The sequence below is a fragment of the Pinus tabuliformis genome, chromosome 3_2 (assembly GCF_031772625.1).
Source record: "Pinus tabuliformis cultivar Carrire ecotype Pingquan chromosome 3_2, CPIR1, whole genome shotgun sequence".
Lineage (NCBI taxonomy): Eukaryota > Viridiplantae > Streptophyta > Pinopsida > Pinales > Pinaceae > Pinus > Pinus tabuliformis.
The window spans coordinates 38882777-38899807 of record NC_142302.1 but is presented as its reverse complement, the minus strand read 5'-3'; the positions used below and the strand labels follow the sequence as shown (position 1 = coordinate 38899807).

Genomic DNA, 17031 nt, shown 5'->3' with positions numbered 1-17031 from the left:
TGTAGGATTGATCTAAAGATCATCCGATTTTGACATGTACAAATGAAGATATGGATTGATTTATATTATGGACAAATTGTCAAGGTTGGCCAGCAAGCAAAATAGGCACACAAGCCCCCAATTCATCCTCAACGTTGCATATAAAAAGGAGACCTCAAGTCATTTTCACCATTATCTCATCACACATCTCTCTCCTCTTGTGATTGGGCACACTATCTGAGGCAATCTTCTCTCTCTCCACACATGTGAACTAGGGTTTCTGTTTGCTGCATTGACTAGCGTTAACCGAACTGTTGGGAGGTTGTTTGACTGCAGACTTTATGCGTTGACCTATTTTGACTTCTGTTTGGGTGAGGAATCGAGGAATTTTGACCAATGTTGACTGTGGTTAGGGCTGACCGCAGGTTGACAGTTTGACCAGACTTTGACTAGGCATAATTCAACTGTTTTGAGGGCTGTTTCATCTTGCTGTTTGGAGGCTGAAGTTGACCGAATCTTTGAGGGTCAAATCTGCCCTGTTGACCAACATTGACTGCTGCGAATACAAAGTACAATAAGGCTAAATTCAAAGCGAAGAAGATTATCAAGGATTCCATTGACAAGCATCTAGTGGCCTATATCTCCGAATTGAAGACCTCCAAGGAGATAAACGATAAGTTGGTCGGCATGTTCAAGGTTAGTAATGCTAATCAAATTCTCTTTCTCAAGAATAAGTTGAAGGATATTAAGAAGGGCAAGGACGAGGACATCCAATCCTATTTCTTGAGGATTACTGAGATCAAGAATGATCTACTCTCGATTGGAGAAGTCATTCCTGACAAGGAACTTACTCTCACCACCCTTGGAGGACTCCCACCTGAGTGGTATGTATTTAGAACCAATGTTGCACACATCGCGATCGGGATTTAATCGGCGCCGGGAAAAAAGCGGAAAAAATCGTTAAAATCGGGAAAAAATCGGAAAAAAGCGGGAAAAAATCGTTTGGCACAAAAATATTCATTTTTTTTCAATTTTTTTCAATTTTTTTAATATCTAAACCATCTACAACATAAAATAAATACATTGACACATAAATATGATAAAAAAACTAATATATAAGATGTTTAATATCATTTCTAGCGCTAAAATCACACATAACATTGAATCATGTCCTGAATAGTAAGTCCTGAGTCCCAAGTCCAACTCAGCCTCAAAATATCAACAAAAAATATGATAATGTATCTCATCATGTCATAATGTCATATACAATAAAATGAAAGTCTAATCCTATTGATTTCCTCTGCCCCTCTTGCGAGAAAATGGCACAACTTTCTCTTTCCCTCTAGATGTAGAAGCTGGTGCCTGTGGTGGTGGAAATGGCAGTGGAGTCTGACGTGCTCTAGAAGCTGAAGAACTAGTAGTAGCAGCTATAGGAGGCTGAGGTGGACGGAGACCACGTCCTCTACTGGTGGTAGTGGTAGCCCGGGTAGCCCGGGTAGGCGGTGTCACCTCCTCCTCCTGCTCCTCCAACTCCTCCTCCCCCTGCTCCTGCTCCTGCTCCTCCTCCTCCTCCTCCTCCCCCTCCTCCTGCACTAACCAATCCTCAGTGGGATCCATGAGAGGCCTCTCGGTCTCAACCCTCCATTCAGCAGTGGTGTCAATCCCATCCAATGAGATGGCTTCCGTATCAGGTGTCTTCTCTAGTTGTTTCACCCACAATCGAAGATTGTAGTAGACATAGACCATGTCATTAAGTCTATGGGACTCCAACCTGTACAAAGTTCATGAAATAATAAATTAATAATTAATAATTAATATTATAAAAAAAATATTGTTTAAAACTTTAATGAATTCAAAAATTTATTTGGAAATTTGCAATATTTTAAATGTTTAAGTGTTAACCTATTGCGCTTCTTGTTGTGTATTTTTTCAAATACACTCCAATTGCGCTCACATCCCGAGGAGCTGCATGTTTGGCTGAGGATGCGTATGGCAAGATTTTGCAAAAGGGGTACTCTGCCACCATACATCTTCCACCATGCGTCTACAACAAAATTACAAATAAAATTTTAAATAAACATAAGAAAAAAATGGAATTTGAAGAAACAATGAAATTTGAAACAAAGTTACAAAGTACATACTACAAACTAAAAAATACCTGGCATTTTAACCGTCCTATCAATGACAGCCATATCAAAGCCAAATAAGCCACCTGACAACTTATATTGCTCAATTTGTCTAGAGATCTCCATACGTTCTTCTGAAGATCTCAACATCTTCTGGACACAGGTTAATAATCCTTCCACGACCTCAACATCAAAATTAAACCCACATGCATAAGAAAATGCAGGGTTCAGGAAAAGCCCAGCAGCATGAATGGGACGATGGAGTGTGTTGTTCCATCGCTCATCAATGACCTTCCATAGAAGGAGTTGTCTCTGGAACCCATCATCTCCCTTGTCATCATAGTAGGACCGAATGGCTTCTTTGGCCCTGTCCATGGCTTCATACAAATAGCCCATTGCGGGCTTCTCACCATCTACCAACCGAAGAACCTTTACCAAAGGTTCAGTGACAGCGCACACCTCCTGCACTCCCGCCCAGAAGTCTTCTTGGTATGAAACAAGTCTGCAGACGGCCTCTCCTTCTGGTTTGCGGCTCATTGGCGAAGAACGCCACTCCTCTGAAACAAACATTCTCTTCAAATCCCACATAGAATTCAAGAGGGATTGAAGAGATATGAAACTCGTCGCAAACCGTGTAATGGCGGGGCGCACCAACTCTTTGTTGTTGGTGCATTTTCTCATCAAGCTAAGCACAGATGTGTGATTGTAAATAAATTTTGTGATGGTTTTTGATGAGTCAACAGCCTCTTTGACAAAGGGAATTTTCCCTATGTCCTCTAACATCAAATCAATACAATGGGCAGCACAAGGTGTCCAAAATAAAGTAGGATGCCTGTCCATAAGCATTCTACCAGCAGCAACATAATTTGCAGCGTTGTCCGTTATGACTTGGACAACATTTTCTGCACCCACCTCCAAAATAAACACATCCAGCAAATCACATAAATTTTTTGCATCTTTGATTTGATGAGTTGCATCAACAGATTTGATAAACATAGTCCCCAAGGGACAACTAACCAAGAAGTTTATAAGGGTTCTCCCCTTTTGGTCAGTCCAACCATCTGACATAACAGTGCATCCTGTTTGTGCCCATGATGCCCTAAAATCCTCCAATCTTTGGGTGCAGTCACGCTTTTCATCTTGAAGAAGCCGGCCTCTGAAATCATGAAGAGAAGGGAGTTTGTACCCCGGGCCAACACTGGCAACAGCATCAAGAGTAGGTTGGAAAAATGGATTATTCCTTATAATGCTGAAAGGAATATCACTCCAGAGGAGAAATTTTGTCATCAACTTGTCAGCTTTTTCTTTTTCAGTTCTTTTCATCATTGAACCGATAGTTGGTTGTGAACCAGGTGTGGTTCGAGGAACAAAATATGATGATGCAGCAAACGGATTGACTGACGCTGCAGTAGAACCTGTGCCACTTGGCCCACTTCCTTCAGCTGACCTTTTTAGTTGCCTTTTGAGTTCTTCTTTGGCGTCTCTAGTGTGCTCTAATTCTCCCAATGCTCTCATGGCTTTTTGGATAATTTCAGCATTTGTCTTTAGACAGGGCCCCACATCACGTCCAGGGATTTGTGCAAGGTGGAACTTCAACCTGTATATCCCCCCGAATATTTCCTTTCCACACAACTTGCAATACAAGTTTTGTCTATCATTCGGAGTTTTAGGGTCACCATATTCCCAGAAAGGATCCAATTTCCTTGGCATGTTTGTTTTTGAATTTTGAATTTGCAAACCTATGGAAAAATAAGGATTAGGAAATAGGAATTTAGGATTACATAAATGATAATAGTAAATACAAATTACAATTTAGCATTTGCAAAATTACAAGCTAATTATTTCCAAAATCCCAATTTCTAAACCCAAGTCACCCAACCAAATGCCAAAAAACAATGAAAAATAAAAAAAAATAAACAATGTTTAAAGAAAATGAGAAAATAAAAATCAAAAATTGGTTCTCATAGTCATAACAAATAACCCATCCCAAATCAATGAAAAATTTCCAAAAATTCTTTAAAAACAATGAAAAACAAAGTTTTTATTGAACCAAAACAAAAAAAAATTAATCTACATACCTGGTTTATGGACAAATTGGCGATCTTGGCTTGGATTCCTCCTAAAATCGCTTCGATTCGCTCCCACAACCGACGGCAACCCTCTCCCTCCCTTCTTCTCCTTCTCCTCCGCGGCGGACTGCTGAATGAATAAAAAAAAAATCGTTTTTTCCATATAAAACCCCGCTGCCCGCGCCCTCCGCGATTTTAACCGAAAAAATCGCGATTTTATCGAAAAAATCGCGATTTTTTCGATAAAAATCGCTATAAAAAAAAATTGGCGATTTTTTCGATAAAAATCGCGCTTTGAATCGGCAAATTTAAAAAATCGCGATTTTCCGATTTTATCGCGATTTTATCGCGATGTGTGCAACACTGTTTAGAACCACTATACTCAACAATGATCGGATTCCAGGGTTTGAAGAATTGATGTCGAGATGCATTCAAGAAGAAACAAGAATGGTGGAGCAAGAAATGCCTTCTAATAGAAGCAACCCCACTGCATTCTATGCTCAAGCCAAAAGGAGGAATAATGCAGGGTCTAAAGGTCATTTCCATGGAAAGCCTGGATCTAAGGGAGGAAGGAAGGGCAAGTGCTTTGTTTGCAATAAGTTTGGCCACTATGCAAGGGAGTGTAATAATAAAAGGGATACACCTTGAGATGATGACTATCATAACAACTCCAGGGGCAACTTCAACAACAACAACAATGATCAAAGCAATGGCAGGTCCAATGGCAAAGGAAAAAGGAATGCGAGACATCAAGGAAATGGTCGACCCTCCAAGAAATCAAGGATCTCCAGGTATGATGAATCCAATGTTGTTAAGAATAAGCAAAAAAAGTACTATCTTATATCAGCCTTGTCCACTGCCTCTCCTTCGGACACTTTGGGAAATTGGCTGATTGATAGTGGTGCATCAAGGCTCTTCACCGGATACAAGTAAGCCCTCTCTAATCTGATAGAAAAGGAGACAAACTTGGAGATCATCCTTGGAGACGATGCCACTTATTCTGTGAAGGGAGTGGGGAATGTTACCCTTCAATTGAATCAAGGTAACACTATTCATTTGCAAGAAGTACTATATGTACCCGATCTTAAGAAGAACCTGGTGTCTAGTTCAACAATGGAAGATAAAGGATTCAAGGTGGCTTTTATCGATGGAAAGGTACGTGTTTGGAAAAGAAATTTCAAGGATGCTTTTACTCTTGGATTCAGGGTTGACAATTTGTATCAAGTTGGAGGAAGTCCATTGGGATTCATGTCTTGCGACACATCTCTACAGTCTGAACTATGGCACCAGAGGTTTGCCCATCTTCATTATAAGGCCCTACCCGATGTGAGACAGATGGTGACAGGTATGCCTGAGTTCAAAGTAGAGCATGAAGGTGTATGTCCGGGATGTGTCGAAGGAAAACTTACAAGGGGACCATTCCCCTCAAGTAATAGCAAGACCATAGACATATTGCAATTGATCCACTCTGACATATCTGGTATGATGCTCGTAAACTCCTTGGGAGGATACTTATATTATCTCACCTTTGTGGATGATTATTCTCGCAAGACTTGGATCTACTTCTTGAAGAAGAAGGATGAAGTGTTCACCTGGTTCCGACATTTCAAAGCCTTGATCGAAAACCAATCCGGGAAGAAAATCAAGATATTGAGGACTGATAATGGGACCAAGTATGAATCCAATGAATTCCAAGATTATTGTAGAGAAGTTGGCATTAAGAGGGAGACTACAACGCCATACACTCCCGAGTGGAATGGTGTTCCTGAAAGGAAGAATTGCTCTATTGTAGAAGCTGTCCATGCCATGCTTCATGATCAAGGCCTTCTGAAGTTTCTATGGGGTGAAGCTGCAAATACCGTCGTGTATGTTCAAAACCGATGCCCTCATCAAGCATTGGACTCCAAGACTCCCGAAGAAATGTTCACTGGTAAGAAACTCGATGCGTCTCATTTTAGAATTTTTGGAAGCCCTGTATATTTTCATGTGCCGAAAGAGAAAAGAAGCAAATTGGGTGCATCTGGGAAGAAAGGAATTTTTGTGGACTATAGTGAAAATTCTAAGGGATATAGAATTTATGTGGCTGGTCAAAAGGAAATTGAGATAAGTCATGATGTCACCTTCGACGAAGATATGGCCCTTAGGAAGATCAACAACCTTCCTATCCTAAGGAAGGACAAAGAAGCTGACACAGGAAATCAGGGTGAAAAAGAGGACAAAACGATGCCTGATGTTGATGAACCAATGGATCCTATTGATCCACTCCCTCATGAGCCTTCCTCCTCCAAGAGGAGACCATCATAGCTTAGGGAGACTCTCGAAGATGCCGAGAGGCACATTGCACCAAGGGGGATTTTCCATGAAAGAAAGACGCCAAATAGGTAGTAAGGATATTTGACCGCCATGAGCACTATCATTCAAAATGAGCCTTCATCATTCGAAGAAGCCGTGAAGCAACAAGTATGGAAGGATGCTATGAATGAAGAATACGAGTCAATTATGAAGAATGATGTCTGGGATGTGGTCCCTAGACCCCAGGACAAATCAATTGTCACTTCTAAGTGGCTCTACAAAAATCAAGCATGGAGCTGATGGAAGTGCATAAAAGTTCAAGGCTCGCTTTGTTGCTCAAGGCTTCTCTCAAAAGGAAGGTGTAGATTACAATGAGATATTTGCACCTGTTGCTCGATACACCACCATTCGCTTGATGATAGCCCTTGCTGCCTTGCAAGGATGGAACCTACATTAGATGGATTTCAAGACCGCCTTCTTGCATGGTTCAATCAAAGAAGAAGTCTGTGGAACAACCCAAGGGGTTTGAATTTCATGATCGGGAATCTCATGTATGCAGGTTGAAGAAAGCTCTCTATGGATTGAAGCAAACACCCCGGGCTTGGTATGAGAGGATCGACAACTATCTGATGAAGCTGGGATTCAGTAGAAGTGAAGCCGATCCGAACCTTTACTTTAAGGTTGAAAATGATAAACCTCTCATTTTGGTACTTTATGTGGACGACCTCTTTCTGACAGGTGCAGACCCTCTCATTCACAAATGTAAGAGGGAGTTGGCTTCTGAATTTGAGATGAAGGACCTAGGACCGATGCACTATTTCCTAGGGTTGGAGGTCTGGCAAAATCCAGGTGAAATTTTCCTCTCTCAAGGAAAATATGTTGTGAAGATATTGGAAAGATTTGGGATGGTGGACTGCAAGCCTGTGACTACTCCGATGGAACTTAACTTTAAGAAGTTATGTGGTAGTGCTGCTGGACCTGAATTGGGAAATGCTTCTGAGTATCGTCAACTCATAGGAGCACTAATGTTCTTGGTGAACTCCCGTTCGAACATATGTTTTGCAGTTAACACATTGAGCCAATACATGGTTGAGCCTCATCATATACATTGGATTGCTGCCAAGAACCTTTTGAGATATTTTCAGGGTACAATCACTAATGGACTGAGATACACCGCCAGAAATGTGAGGTTGCATGGTTATTCTGACGTTGATTGGGCTGGCAGTGTGGTGGATCATAAGAGCACTTCTGGATGTTGTTTTTCTTTGGGTTTTACTTCGATATCCTGGATGAGCAGGAAGCAGAAATTGGTTGCCTTGAGCACTGCTGAGGCCGAATACATAGCTGCTAGTATGGCCTCCTGTGAAGTTGTCTCGTTGAGGAAGCTCTTTAGTGAGCTGTTTGGACATGTGTTGGATACCACCGTGATCTTTTGCAACAACCAGAGTGGGATCCGATTATCAGAGAATCCCGTGTTTCATGATCTCTCCAAGCATATAGATATTAGGTAACACTTTATCCAGGATATGGTACAATGAGGAGCAATAAGGCTCCATTACATTGGGACTGATAAGCAGGTTGCCAATATTCTGACAAAGCCCCTGGGGAAGGTCAAATTCTTGGCCTTCCGAGAATGACTTGGAGTCGTGGAGAGAACCTCTTATGAGGGTCCTGTATGAGATGGACATTGAGCTCCGGGGGGCTTGGGTTACTTCTTGGAGTGGTGAGCAACCATAGGGTGAGTGGTTCAACCTTCCCCTAGTGGTTTGTTGTGTACAAGGTGAGTGGCTCATCTTTCCCCTGTGATACCCCCTGGCGACATGTGTTATGAAACCAGCTCACAAAATAGAAGAAAATATAAAGCAACAACTTCAAAATCAGCCTCTTCGAGGGGGCAACCTCCTTTACATTACATAAATGAACAATTCTTGGATGATACAAATGACAAGACCTCCTTTCTATATATAGGAGTCTAAGGGGTCACAATATAGTCAAAGCTAACATAACAATAATAATGTAAGGGAACAACAATAACAATAAAGGGCTACAATGACAATAATAATAAGGGAATACACTAGTATTATAGGGGCCTAACATGCCCCTCTCCTTTAGAAAAGTGTTGTCCTCAACGCTTGAGTAGTTCTGGATGATTCTGTATAAAATTCTCATCCTCCCATGTGGAATCTTCAGCAGGTAAGTTCTTCCACTTGATGAGATACTCTGAAATTGATTGATTTCGTAGCTGTCAAGTTCTTGTTTCTGTGACTGCTTCAGGTTCCAATATGATTTTTCCTTCCTCATCAAGTTCTGGCAATATTGTTTGAACTAGGAGCTTGTCACCTATAACCTTTTTTAAGCATGAAACATGGAAAACTGGGTGCACTCGGGAAGCTGTAGGAAGCTCCAATTTGTATGCCATAGTACCAATCTTTTGCAACACCTTGTACGGACCATAATACTTTGGTGATAATTTATTATCCTTCTTAGCTTGATTGAGGGACATTTGTTTGTATGGTTGTAGCTGTAGAAATACCCAGTCACCTACATCAAAATTTCTTTTGCTGCGATGTTGATCTACCTGTTGTTTCATTCTATTCTGTGCCAAAGTGAGGTTATCTTTTAAGAGTTGGAGAACTTGTTGTTGATGCTTGATGTGATTTTCCATTGCTTGAACCTTAGAATTTTCTCTTAAATATGATGTGATGGACGGTGGATGATATCCATAAAGTATACCATAAATGGGGTCATTTTTTGCTGCAGTTTGGAAGGAAGTGTTATACCACATTCAGCCAGAGGCAACCATTTGACCCATTGTGTCCGTTTATCAAATACAAAGCAACGAAGATATCCTTCCAAACATTTGTTCACTATCTTAGTTTGCCCATCAGATTGAGGATGATACGATGAGCTATGAGCTAACTGAGTACCCAGACAAAAAAATAATTCTGTCCAAATTTTTTTAGTGAAAATAGGATCTCTGTCGCTTATAATAATCTTTGGGTTTCCATCTAGCTTTTGAATTGTTTCCATAAATGCAGTAACAACTGTACTAGCTTTAAATGGATGAGATAATGCACAAAAGTGTGCATACTTGGTAAGTCTATCAACTACCACCATGATGACACTCTTTCCTTCGGACTTGGGTAAACCTGTGATAAAATCCATTGAAACCTCCTCCCAACGTTGATTTGGAATGGATAAAGGTTGTAATAGACCTGAGGTCTTAATTGTTTCAACTTTATTTTGTTGGCAAACCAAACATTCCGCCACAAACTTTTGAATATTAGATTTAAGGCCATCCCAAAAAAATTTCCTTCTTAACCTTGTGGTAAGTTTTTAAAAATCCTAAGTGCCCTCCTAAGGGAGAGGTGTGCAATTCCATAAGAATCTTTTGTTTGAGTTGGGAATTCTTACAGAGGTATAAGCGATCTTTGTACCATAACGAATCATTTTTCCAGCTAAATGTATCAGATGTACTAGGGTCTTGTTATAACTTTTGAATGAGTGCCCACACTTCTTTGTCATTCTTCCATTCATCCCTTGCTTCGTTTATCCAATCTGGTTGGATAATAGAAATGGCGCAAAGTAATGTTTCCACATCCTCATCCTTTCTTGAGAGTGCATCTGCAACAACATTTTGCTTCCCTTTTTTGTAGATGATTTCAAAGTCATAACCCAACATCTTTGTGACCCATTTTTGCTGCTCTTCTGAAGATAATCTTTGTTCTAAAAAGTATTTAAGACTATCATGATTTGTTTTTACCTTGAAGTGTCTTCCCATTAGGTAAGGTCATCATTTCTTAAGTGCATGTAGTATTGCCAACATTTCCTTCTCATAAATAGCTTTGTGTAAATACTTTCCTTTGATTGGACGAATTTCAAAAGCAATGGGTCTTTCTTCTTGCATTAAAACAACACCAATTCCATTTCCTGAGGCATCACATTCCACAATAAAGGTTTTTGTGAAGTCTGACGTAGCTAAGACCGGTGCTTGGCACATTGCCTCTTTAAGATGTTCAAAGGCTTTCGTTGCTTCTGGAGTCCACGAAAATGCATCTTTCTTTAGTAATGTTGTTAGAGGTACTGCTATTCTCCCATAATTCTTAACAAACTTGCGATAATACCTTGTCAACCTAAGAAATCCTCGCAGATGTTTTATGGATATGGGGATTTTCCATTCCTTAATGGCTTTAATTTTGCTAGGGTCTACCTTAACACCTTCATGATATATAATATGACCCAAATATTCCACCTCTTGTACTCCAAAGAAACATTTGGAGGTTTTTGCATATAATTGTTTCTCCTCCAATAGTTTGAGCACTCTATCAACATGTTGAACATGATCCTTCAAAGACTTGCTATAGATTAGTTTATCATCAAAAAATACTAACACAAATTTTCTAAGGAAGGGTTTGAAAATGGAATTTATCAAACCTTGAAATGTAGAAGGTGCATTGGTAAGGCCAAAAGACATGACCAAAAATTCATAATTACCCTCATGATTTCAGAATGTTTTCAGTCTTCATTCTGATTTGATGATATCCTGAACGAAGGTCCAACTTGGTGAAGTAAATTGCTCCATGCAATTCATCCAATAATTCATCAATGAAAGGAATGGGAAATTTATCTTTAACTGTGAGCTTGTTGAGCTCCCTATAATCTGGACACATGCGCCATGATCCATCCTTCTTGTGCACCAATACTACTGGAGCAGAGAAAGAACTTTGACTAGGTTGAATTATACTAGCCTCTAGCATTTTTGCAACCATACGTTCAATTTCACTCTTTTGGGCATAGGGATATCTGTAAGGTCTGATGTTTGGACGAACACTTCCTAGAATCAAATGAATAGCATGATCATGATCACGAATAGGTGGAGGCCTTTGGGGATCTCAAATACCTTGTAATGATTGTCCAAGACTTTTTGGAGATCTGGAGAAATAGATGATTTCGACGTGGGAACCTCTAGCGAACATAATTGTGCAATTATGCTACGTTGTTCTTTCTTTAGAAGCTTTATCATGCCGTTAGAGCTAATTATCTTTCCCGGTTTCCCTACGATACCCACCCCTTAATTCAACTTTCTTTTCTTCTGAAAAAAATTTCAAGAAAAATTCTTGAAAATTAAAAGCTATTGTACCCAAAGATTGTAGCCATTGGACTCCTAGTATAACATCAACACCACCCATTGGAACGGAAAGCATTGGGCTATTCAACACATATTCTCCCATGGATAGCTTGATATTATGGCACTTTCCAGAGCAATTTATGGTTCTTCCATTTGCAACCATCACTTGACACTGGTGCTGGATATAGGAAGCAATTCAATTCTTTCGCTATCTTACAATGAATAAAATTATGGGTACTGCCCGAATCAATTAACACTATTATTTCTTCTTCTTCTTTATATGTCCTTCTATCTTGATAGTTTGAAGAGTGGTTATTCCGGCCAATGCATTACAAGATATAGTCGGATTCATATCTTCTTTCTTTAGGCTTTGTTCTTGGTGTGTATCCTCTTCTTTGGATGTTTCTTGTTCCTTTTCTTCTTCGTCTTCACAATCTATGTAAAATAATTTATTCTTAACACACTTATGACCTTTAGGGTATTTGCTATCACAACTGTAACCTTTTTTCTTCCAATTGTTGTGGTGTCAACCTTGTAGGTTGTGGAAGGCTAGGGGCAACAACACTTCCATCTTTATAGTTGTGATTGGTAGGCTTCCTTGTAGCCATACTTTTTCTTTCAATTTTTTTTGCCAACCTGAATGCCTTTTCCAATGAATCAGGTTCCCAAATGCGAACCTCATGTTGGATGTTATCCTTAATGTCCCTATGAACACATCAATCCTATGTTCCTTTGGAATATCTTTTACCCTTGTATTCAATTTTTGGAAGTCCTGGTGTGTATCTTCTTCTTTTGATGTTTCTTGTTCCTTTTCTTCTTCCTCTTCACAATCTATGTAAAATAATTTATTTTCAACACACTTATGACCTTTAGGGTATTTGCTATCACAACTGTAACAAAATCCTTTTGCTCTTTTTTCTTCCAATTGTTGTGGTCTCAACCTTGTAGGTTGTGGAAGGCTAGGGGCAACAACACTTCCATCTTTATAGTTGTGATTCCTTGTTGCCATACTTTTTCTTTCAATTTTTCTTGCCAACCTGAATGCCTTTTCCAATGAATCAGGTTCCCAAATGCGAACTTCATGTTGGATGTTATCCTTAATGTCCCTCTTAACACATCAATCCTATGCTCCTTTGAAATATCTTTTACCCTTATATTCAATTTTTGGAAGTCCTCAATGTGCACCACCATTGAACCTTTTTGTTTGAGATTTATCAATTGGCTAAAAAAGATGTTGCTTTTTGTATCCTCATAATGTGCTATCATTTTGTTTTGTAAAAATTGCCCAATTGACAATTTGTTTATGAGAGCAAAGCCATTGATACCGTACAAACTGATTGGGTTCCAAATATAAAGTTACAATGCATACTTTTTGTGTGTTTTGCACATTATAGAGATCGAAATATTGCTCCATCTGTAGTATCCATGTTACGGGATCCTTGCCATCAAACTTCCTCATCTCGATCTTTGGAACATGGTGGGTCTTCAATCCAACATTAGAGTCTATGAAATCATGAGTAACATTTCTTTTGTTCTCATCATGAGTTTCATTTACTACCCTTTCACCATTAGTAAGCATTTCTTGTAGCAACTTTGTCAAATCTGTCTTCAAATCTTTCATATTGCCTTTAAGTTTTACTTCTATACCATCCATCTTAGCTTCCACTCCATCCATCTTAGATTCCACGCCATTCTTTAAACCATCCATCTTAGCTTCTTCGCCTTTCTTTAAACCATCCATCTTAGCTTCTGTTACTTTTTGTGAGAGTGAAATTTGTTGCACTTGGTTTCGTAATTTTGATATATCATGTTGCATTTCTTCCTCTTCTTCATGAGTCATTCTAGAGCTTTTAGGTTGCTCACTAGGTGTTTCTATTTTCTTTCTTCGAGGCATCAATTAATGATAATTATGCTTCACTATGTCTTTTGAATTCCTTCTAACTAATTTTTCAAACCAAACTTATGCAAAATTTTAAAAAGACCACTCATTTTTTGGCTTTGTAGGAGCTCGATATTGAATCGGTTGTATCTCTGTAATTGCGGATCTACAAGGTTTGAAATTTCATCTTGTGGTAGCCCTCTGAGTCCTCGTTCCAACCCTGCAAGTCTGATCAAGATTGGATTCTCCAAGAAAGAGTTATTCCAAATATCCCACGATGACCTGATTATAGACTGGTTCAGTAGAGTGAATTTGTACGAAGTGCCATGTGTCACTGTTTCGACCTTTGGACCTGAAACCGATACACAAAAAACTATAGTCCGTCCTCTTTCTGTACCTTTTTATGAAATTTCAATTTGATGCTCAGAGAGAAAGTTATGACGATTTTCCCTAGGTCACCTGTTTGAGATATAATTCGGGAGCCTGTAAAAACCCTAACTTCCTTGGATCATATATCTGAAAATATAGCGAGACAAGATCTAAAATTCGTACCCGAGGTTCATCAAGATTTTGACTCAAATGAGTTTTAATTTTAGCTTCTGAAATGTTGTAGAAAAATAGTTATAGCGAAAATGCCACGATGACCTGTTTGAAGCAGTGAAACCCTAGAATCCAAAGCTCTGATACCAATTGTTATGCAACCAACTCACAAAATAGAAGAAAAGATAGAGCAACGACTTCAAAATCAGCCTCTTCGAGGGGGAAACCTCTTTTACATTACACAAATGAACAATTATTGGATGATACAAATGACAATACCTCTTTTCTATATATAGGAGTCTAAGGGGTCACAATATAGTCAAGCCGACATAACAATAATAATGTAAGGACACAAAAATAACAATAATGGGCTTCTATGGGGCACAATAATAACAATATGGGGACAACATGGGCACACCAATAATAATAAGGGGCTACAAGGACAATAATGAAAAGGGAATACACTAGTATTATAGGGGCCTAACAACATGTGAGCAGGATGAGTGGTTCATCCTTCTCTTGTCGAGACATCCTACCCATGCAGTCTGGGACTCATGGGAAGTACCTCTCATCTAGCCAATAAGTAGGGAAATGATGATAGGGACCATAGTACTACCGATGGACGCATCGTGTACCATCGTACTCCCTATGCTAGGATGTCCGATATTGATCTAGGATCAATGGGAACTGACTTCGGGTCAGTAAGAGTGGTATGAGACACTCTCTTTTGATTGGGACTGACTTCGGGTCAGTAGAGAATGGTATGATACATTCTCAATCACTTCTTCTTCTTCATAGTTCAGTAGAGCAGTGCATGGATGGCAGAGATGGTACAGATTGGTAGATGGATTAGCAGGTGGAGTTCTCCCTAGTTGAGAGGGAGTGTTAAAATTGGCAACTAGGGCCAAACTCCACATGGGTCATCTTATTTATGACAACTGATATTTTTATTAGATTCCTCTCTCGGAGAGGTGTAGGATTGATCTAAAGATCATCCGATTCTGACATGTACAAATGAAGATATGAATTTATTTATATTATGGACAAATTGTCAAGGTTGGCTAGCAAGCAAAACAGGCACACAAGCCCCCAATTCATCCTCAACGTTGCATATAAAAAGAAGGAGACCTCAAGTCATTTTCACCATCATCTCATCACACATATCTCTCTCTCCTCTTGTGATTGGGCACACTATTTGAGGAAGTCTTGTCTCTCTTCACACGTGTGAACTAGGGTTTCTGTTTGCTAAGTTGGTCAGTGTTGACTGAGCTACTGGGAGGCTGTTTGACTGTGTTGACTTGATGCGTTGACCTATTTTGACTTCAGTTTGGGTGAGGAGTCTCTGTCTAAGTAGGCTGCAATTTTGGGCATGAAAATTGAGGAGTTTTGACCAGCGTTGACTGTGGTTAGCGCTGACCGTAGGTTGACTGTTTGACCTATAGGTTTTAACCCCGTACAGAAATTACTTACGTACGAATTCTAAGAACAGAAAAATAAACAATGCGAGAGCATAACACATAAAACACATATACACAGAGATTTTCCCTGGGATCCCAAAATCGGGACTACCAGCTTGATTTTTCATTATGTTCCTTTCAATGTTAAAATACATATATATACATGCCGAAGCATCCAATACCATGGACCGAAAATCATCACTCCCAAAACCATGTGCGAAAACCATAGATAGGTCCGCCTACCTAATATAGGGTCCAATTTTTTTTTCCCCGGGGTGCTGCCCTGGACCTCGTAGAGGGGTGCTACTCACCCTCCTCAAGCCTTTTGGACAAGGGGGGCTACCACTCCCCCTGTGACCCCCTCGCTGCGTAATCGACAAAAAAAGGGGGTCTCCGCCCCCCCTCTAACTCGCCGATTAGCTAGGGGAGCTAGTCATGGAAAGAATATAACACAACCTAACATGACCAGACTTTGATTGGGTAGAATTCAACTGTTTTGAGGGCTGTTTCATCTTGCTGTTTGGAGGCCGAAGTTGACTGAAGTTGACAGAATCTTTGAGGGTCAACTCTGCCCTATTGACCAACGTTGACTTTTTTGGTTAGGGCTCTTTTGCTGCTTTTATAAAATATCAGAATTTGTAAATTGTACTATCTCTCTTTGCTGAACTATTGAAGACTAAAAGAAGATTTGATAAAGGGTTTCCCCACATTGGGGTTTGTCCCTGGCTTGTGCCACATCTTGTGTCTTGTTGTCTTGGCTTGTCTTCTACTGTTTATGTTTATGTTCTATCAGCATTTTATTTACATGTTTATGTGATTGCTAAATTGAAATTGATATTGGGCTCATAAAGAAATTGAAGTAAAATTGCTCTAAAGCATAGAACATACCATTGTTGCCTAAAATTAACAATAAGTCTTCACTGGATGTACCTGAAAGTGGCCCTTCAATAGTGCAAATTCACCTGTAGAAGAAAACCCAATGTAACACACCTTTTCTAACCATAATCCAAGTCAAAAACACTCCAAAATCTCAACTTCCTTAGGATCTTAAATTTTTCCATAGAGTCGTTGAAAATTTTAGAGTTTGTTTGAAGAATTATTATGAGTCATTGGCTCTTTCAAACTTGTGTCAAGTGTGCCTTCACTCTAGCCTTCAAAATTTGGCTTCTATTATATGGCCAAACCTTCTCCATAACTTGCCTCACGTTCCTTCATAATTACATCAGAAGTACGTTGCTTGTAGCTTTTAAAATGTGCCTCAAATTTGCTTCAATAAATGGATCGAAAGGTTCAAAATCACACTTAAACGAATGTACTTGATAAGAGACATGCAAAAGAATTTGCAAAAGAGTCAATGCCCGAAAAAAAAAATCAATCCAACAACTTTTTCAAACTCATTCTCTAATCCTTGGAATTGCATAGTAGTCGTAAAGAAATGTGTATACTTTTAGCCTTTAAGGACTTCAAGACAACAAACAAAGAGCTTGCCAACATACAGAGTATAGCCATCACCAGAGAACCACTGCATAATGCAAGTCCGAGCCAAGGAATAAGTCCCAGC

General features: G+C 39.5%; 2 protein-coding genes across 2 annotated transcripts in view; one reads left to right on the top strand and one right to left on the bottom strand.

Annotated features, from left to right (window-relative positions):
* The window catches only part of ELP6 (elongator protein 6), a 218580-nt gene that overhangs the window by 14398 nt on the left and 187151 nt on the right, over nt 1-17031 (top strand). The window lies entirely within an intron of this gene.
* LOC149179712 (uncharacterized) lies at nt 955-2019 on the bottom strand. Its single transcript, XM_089418041.1, has 2 exons — nt 1882-2019; nt 955-1750 (listed from the first exon to the last, which is right to left on the bottom strand). The coding sequence occupies exons 1-2, from the start codon at nt 2007-2009 to the stop codon at nt 1267-1269; spliced, it is 612 nt and encodes a 203-aa protein (XP_089274167.1). The 5' UTR covers nt 2010-2019; the 3' UTR covers nt 955-1266.

Bases quoted from the DNA above. Each gene is read 5' to 3' on its own strand.
- LOC149179712 (XM_089418041.1), bottom strand. From the start codon at position 2,009: ATGTATGGTGGCAGAGTACCCCTTTTGCAAAATCTTGCCATACGCATC. The intron at 1,751-1,881 runs GTTAACACTTAA...AACTTTGTACAG, and splicing joins CACAACAAGAAGCGCAATAG to GTTGGAGTCCCATAGACTTA.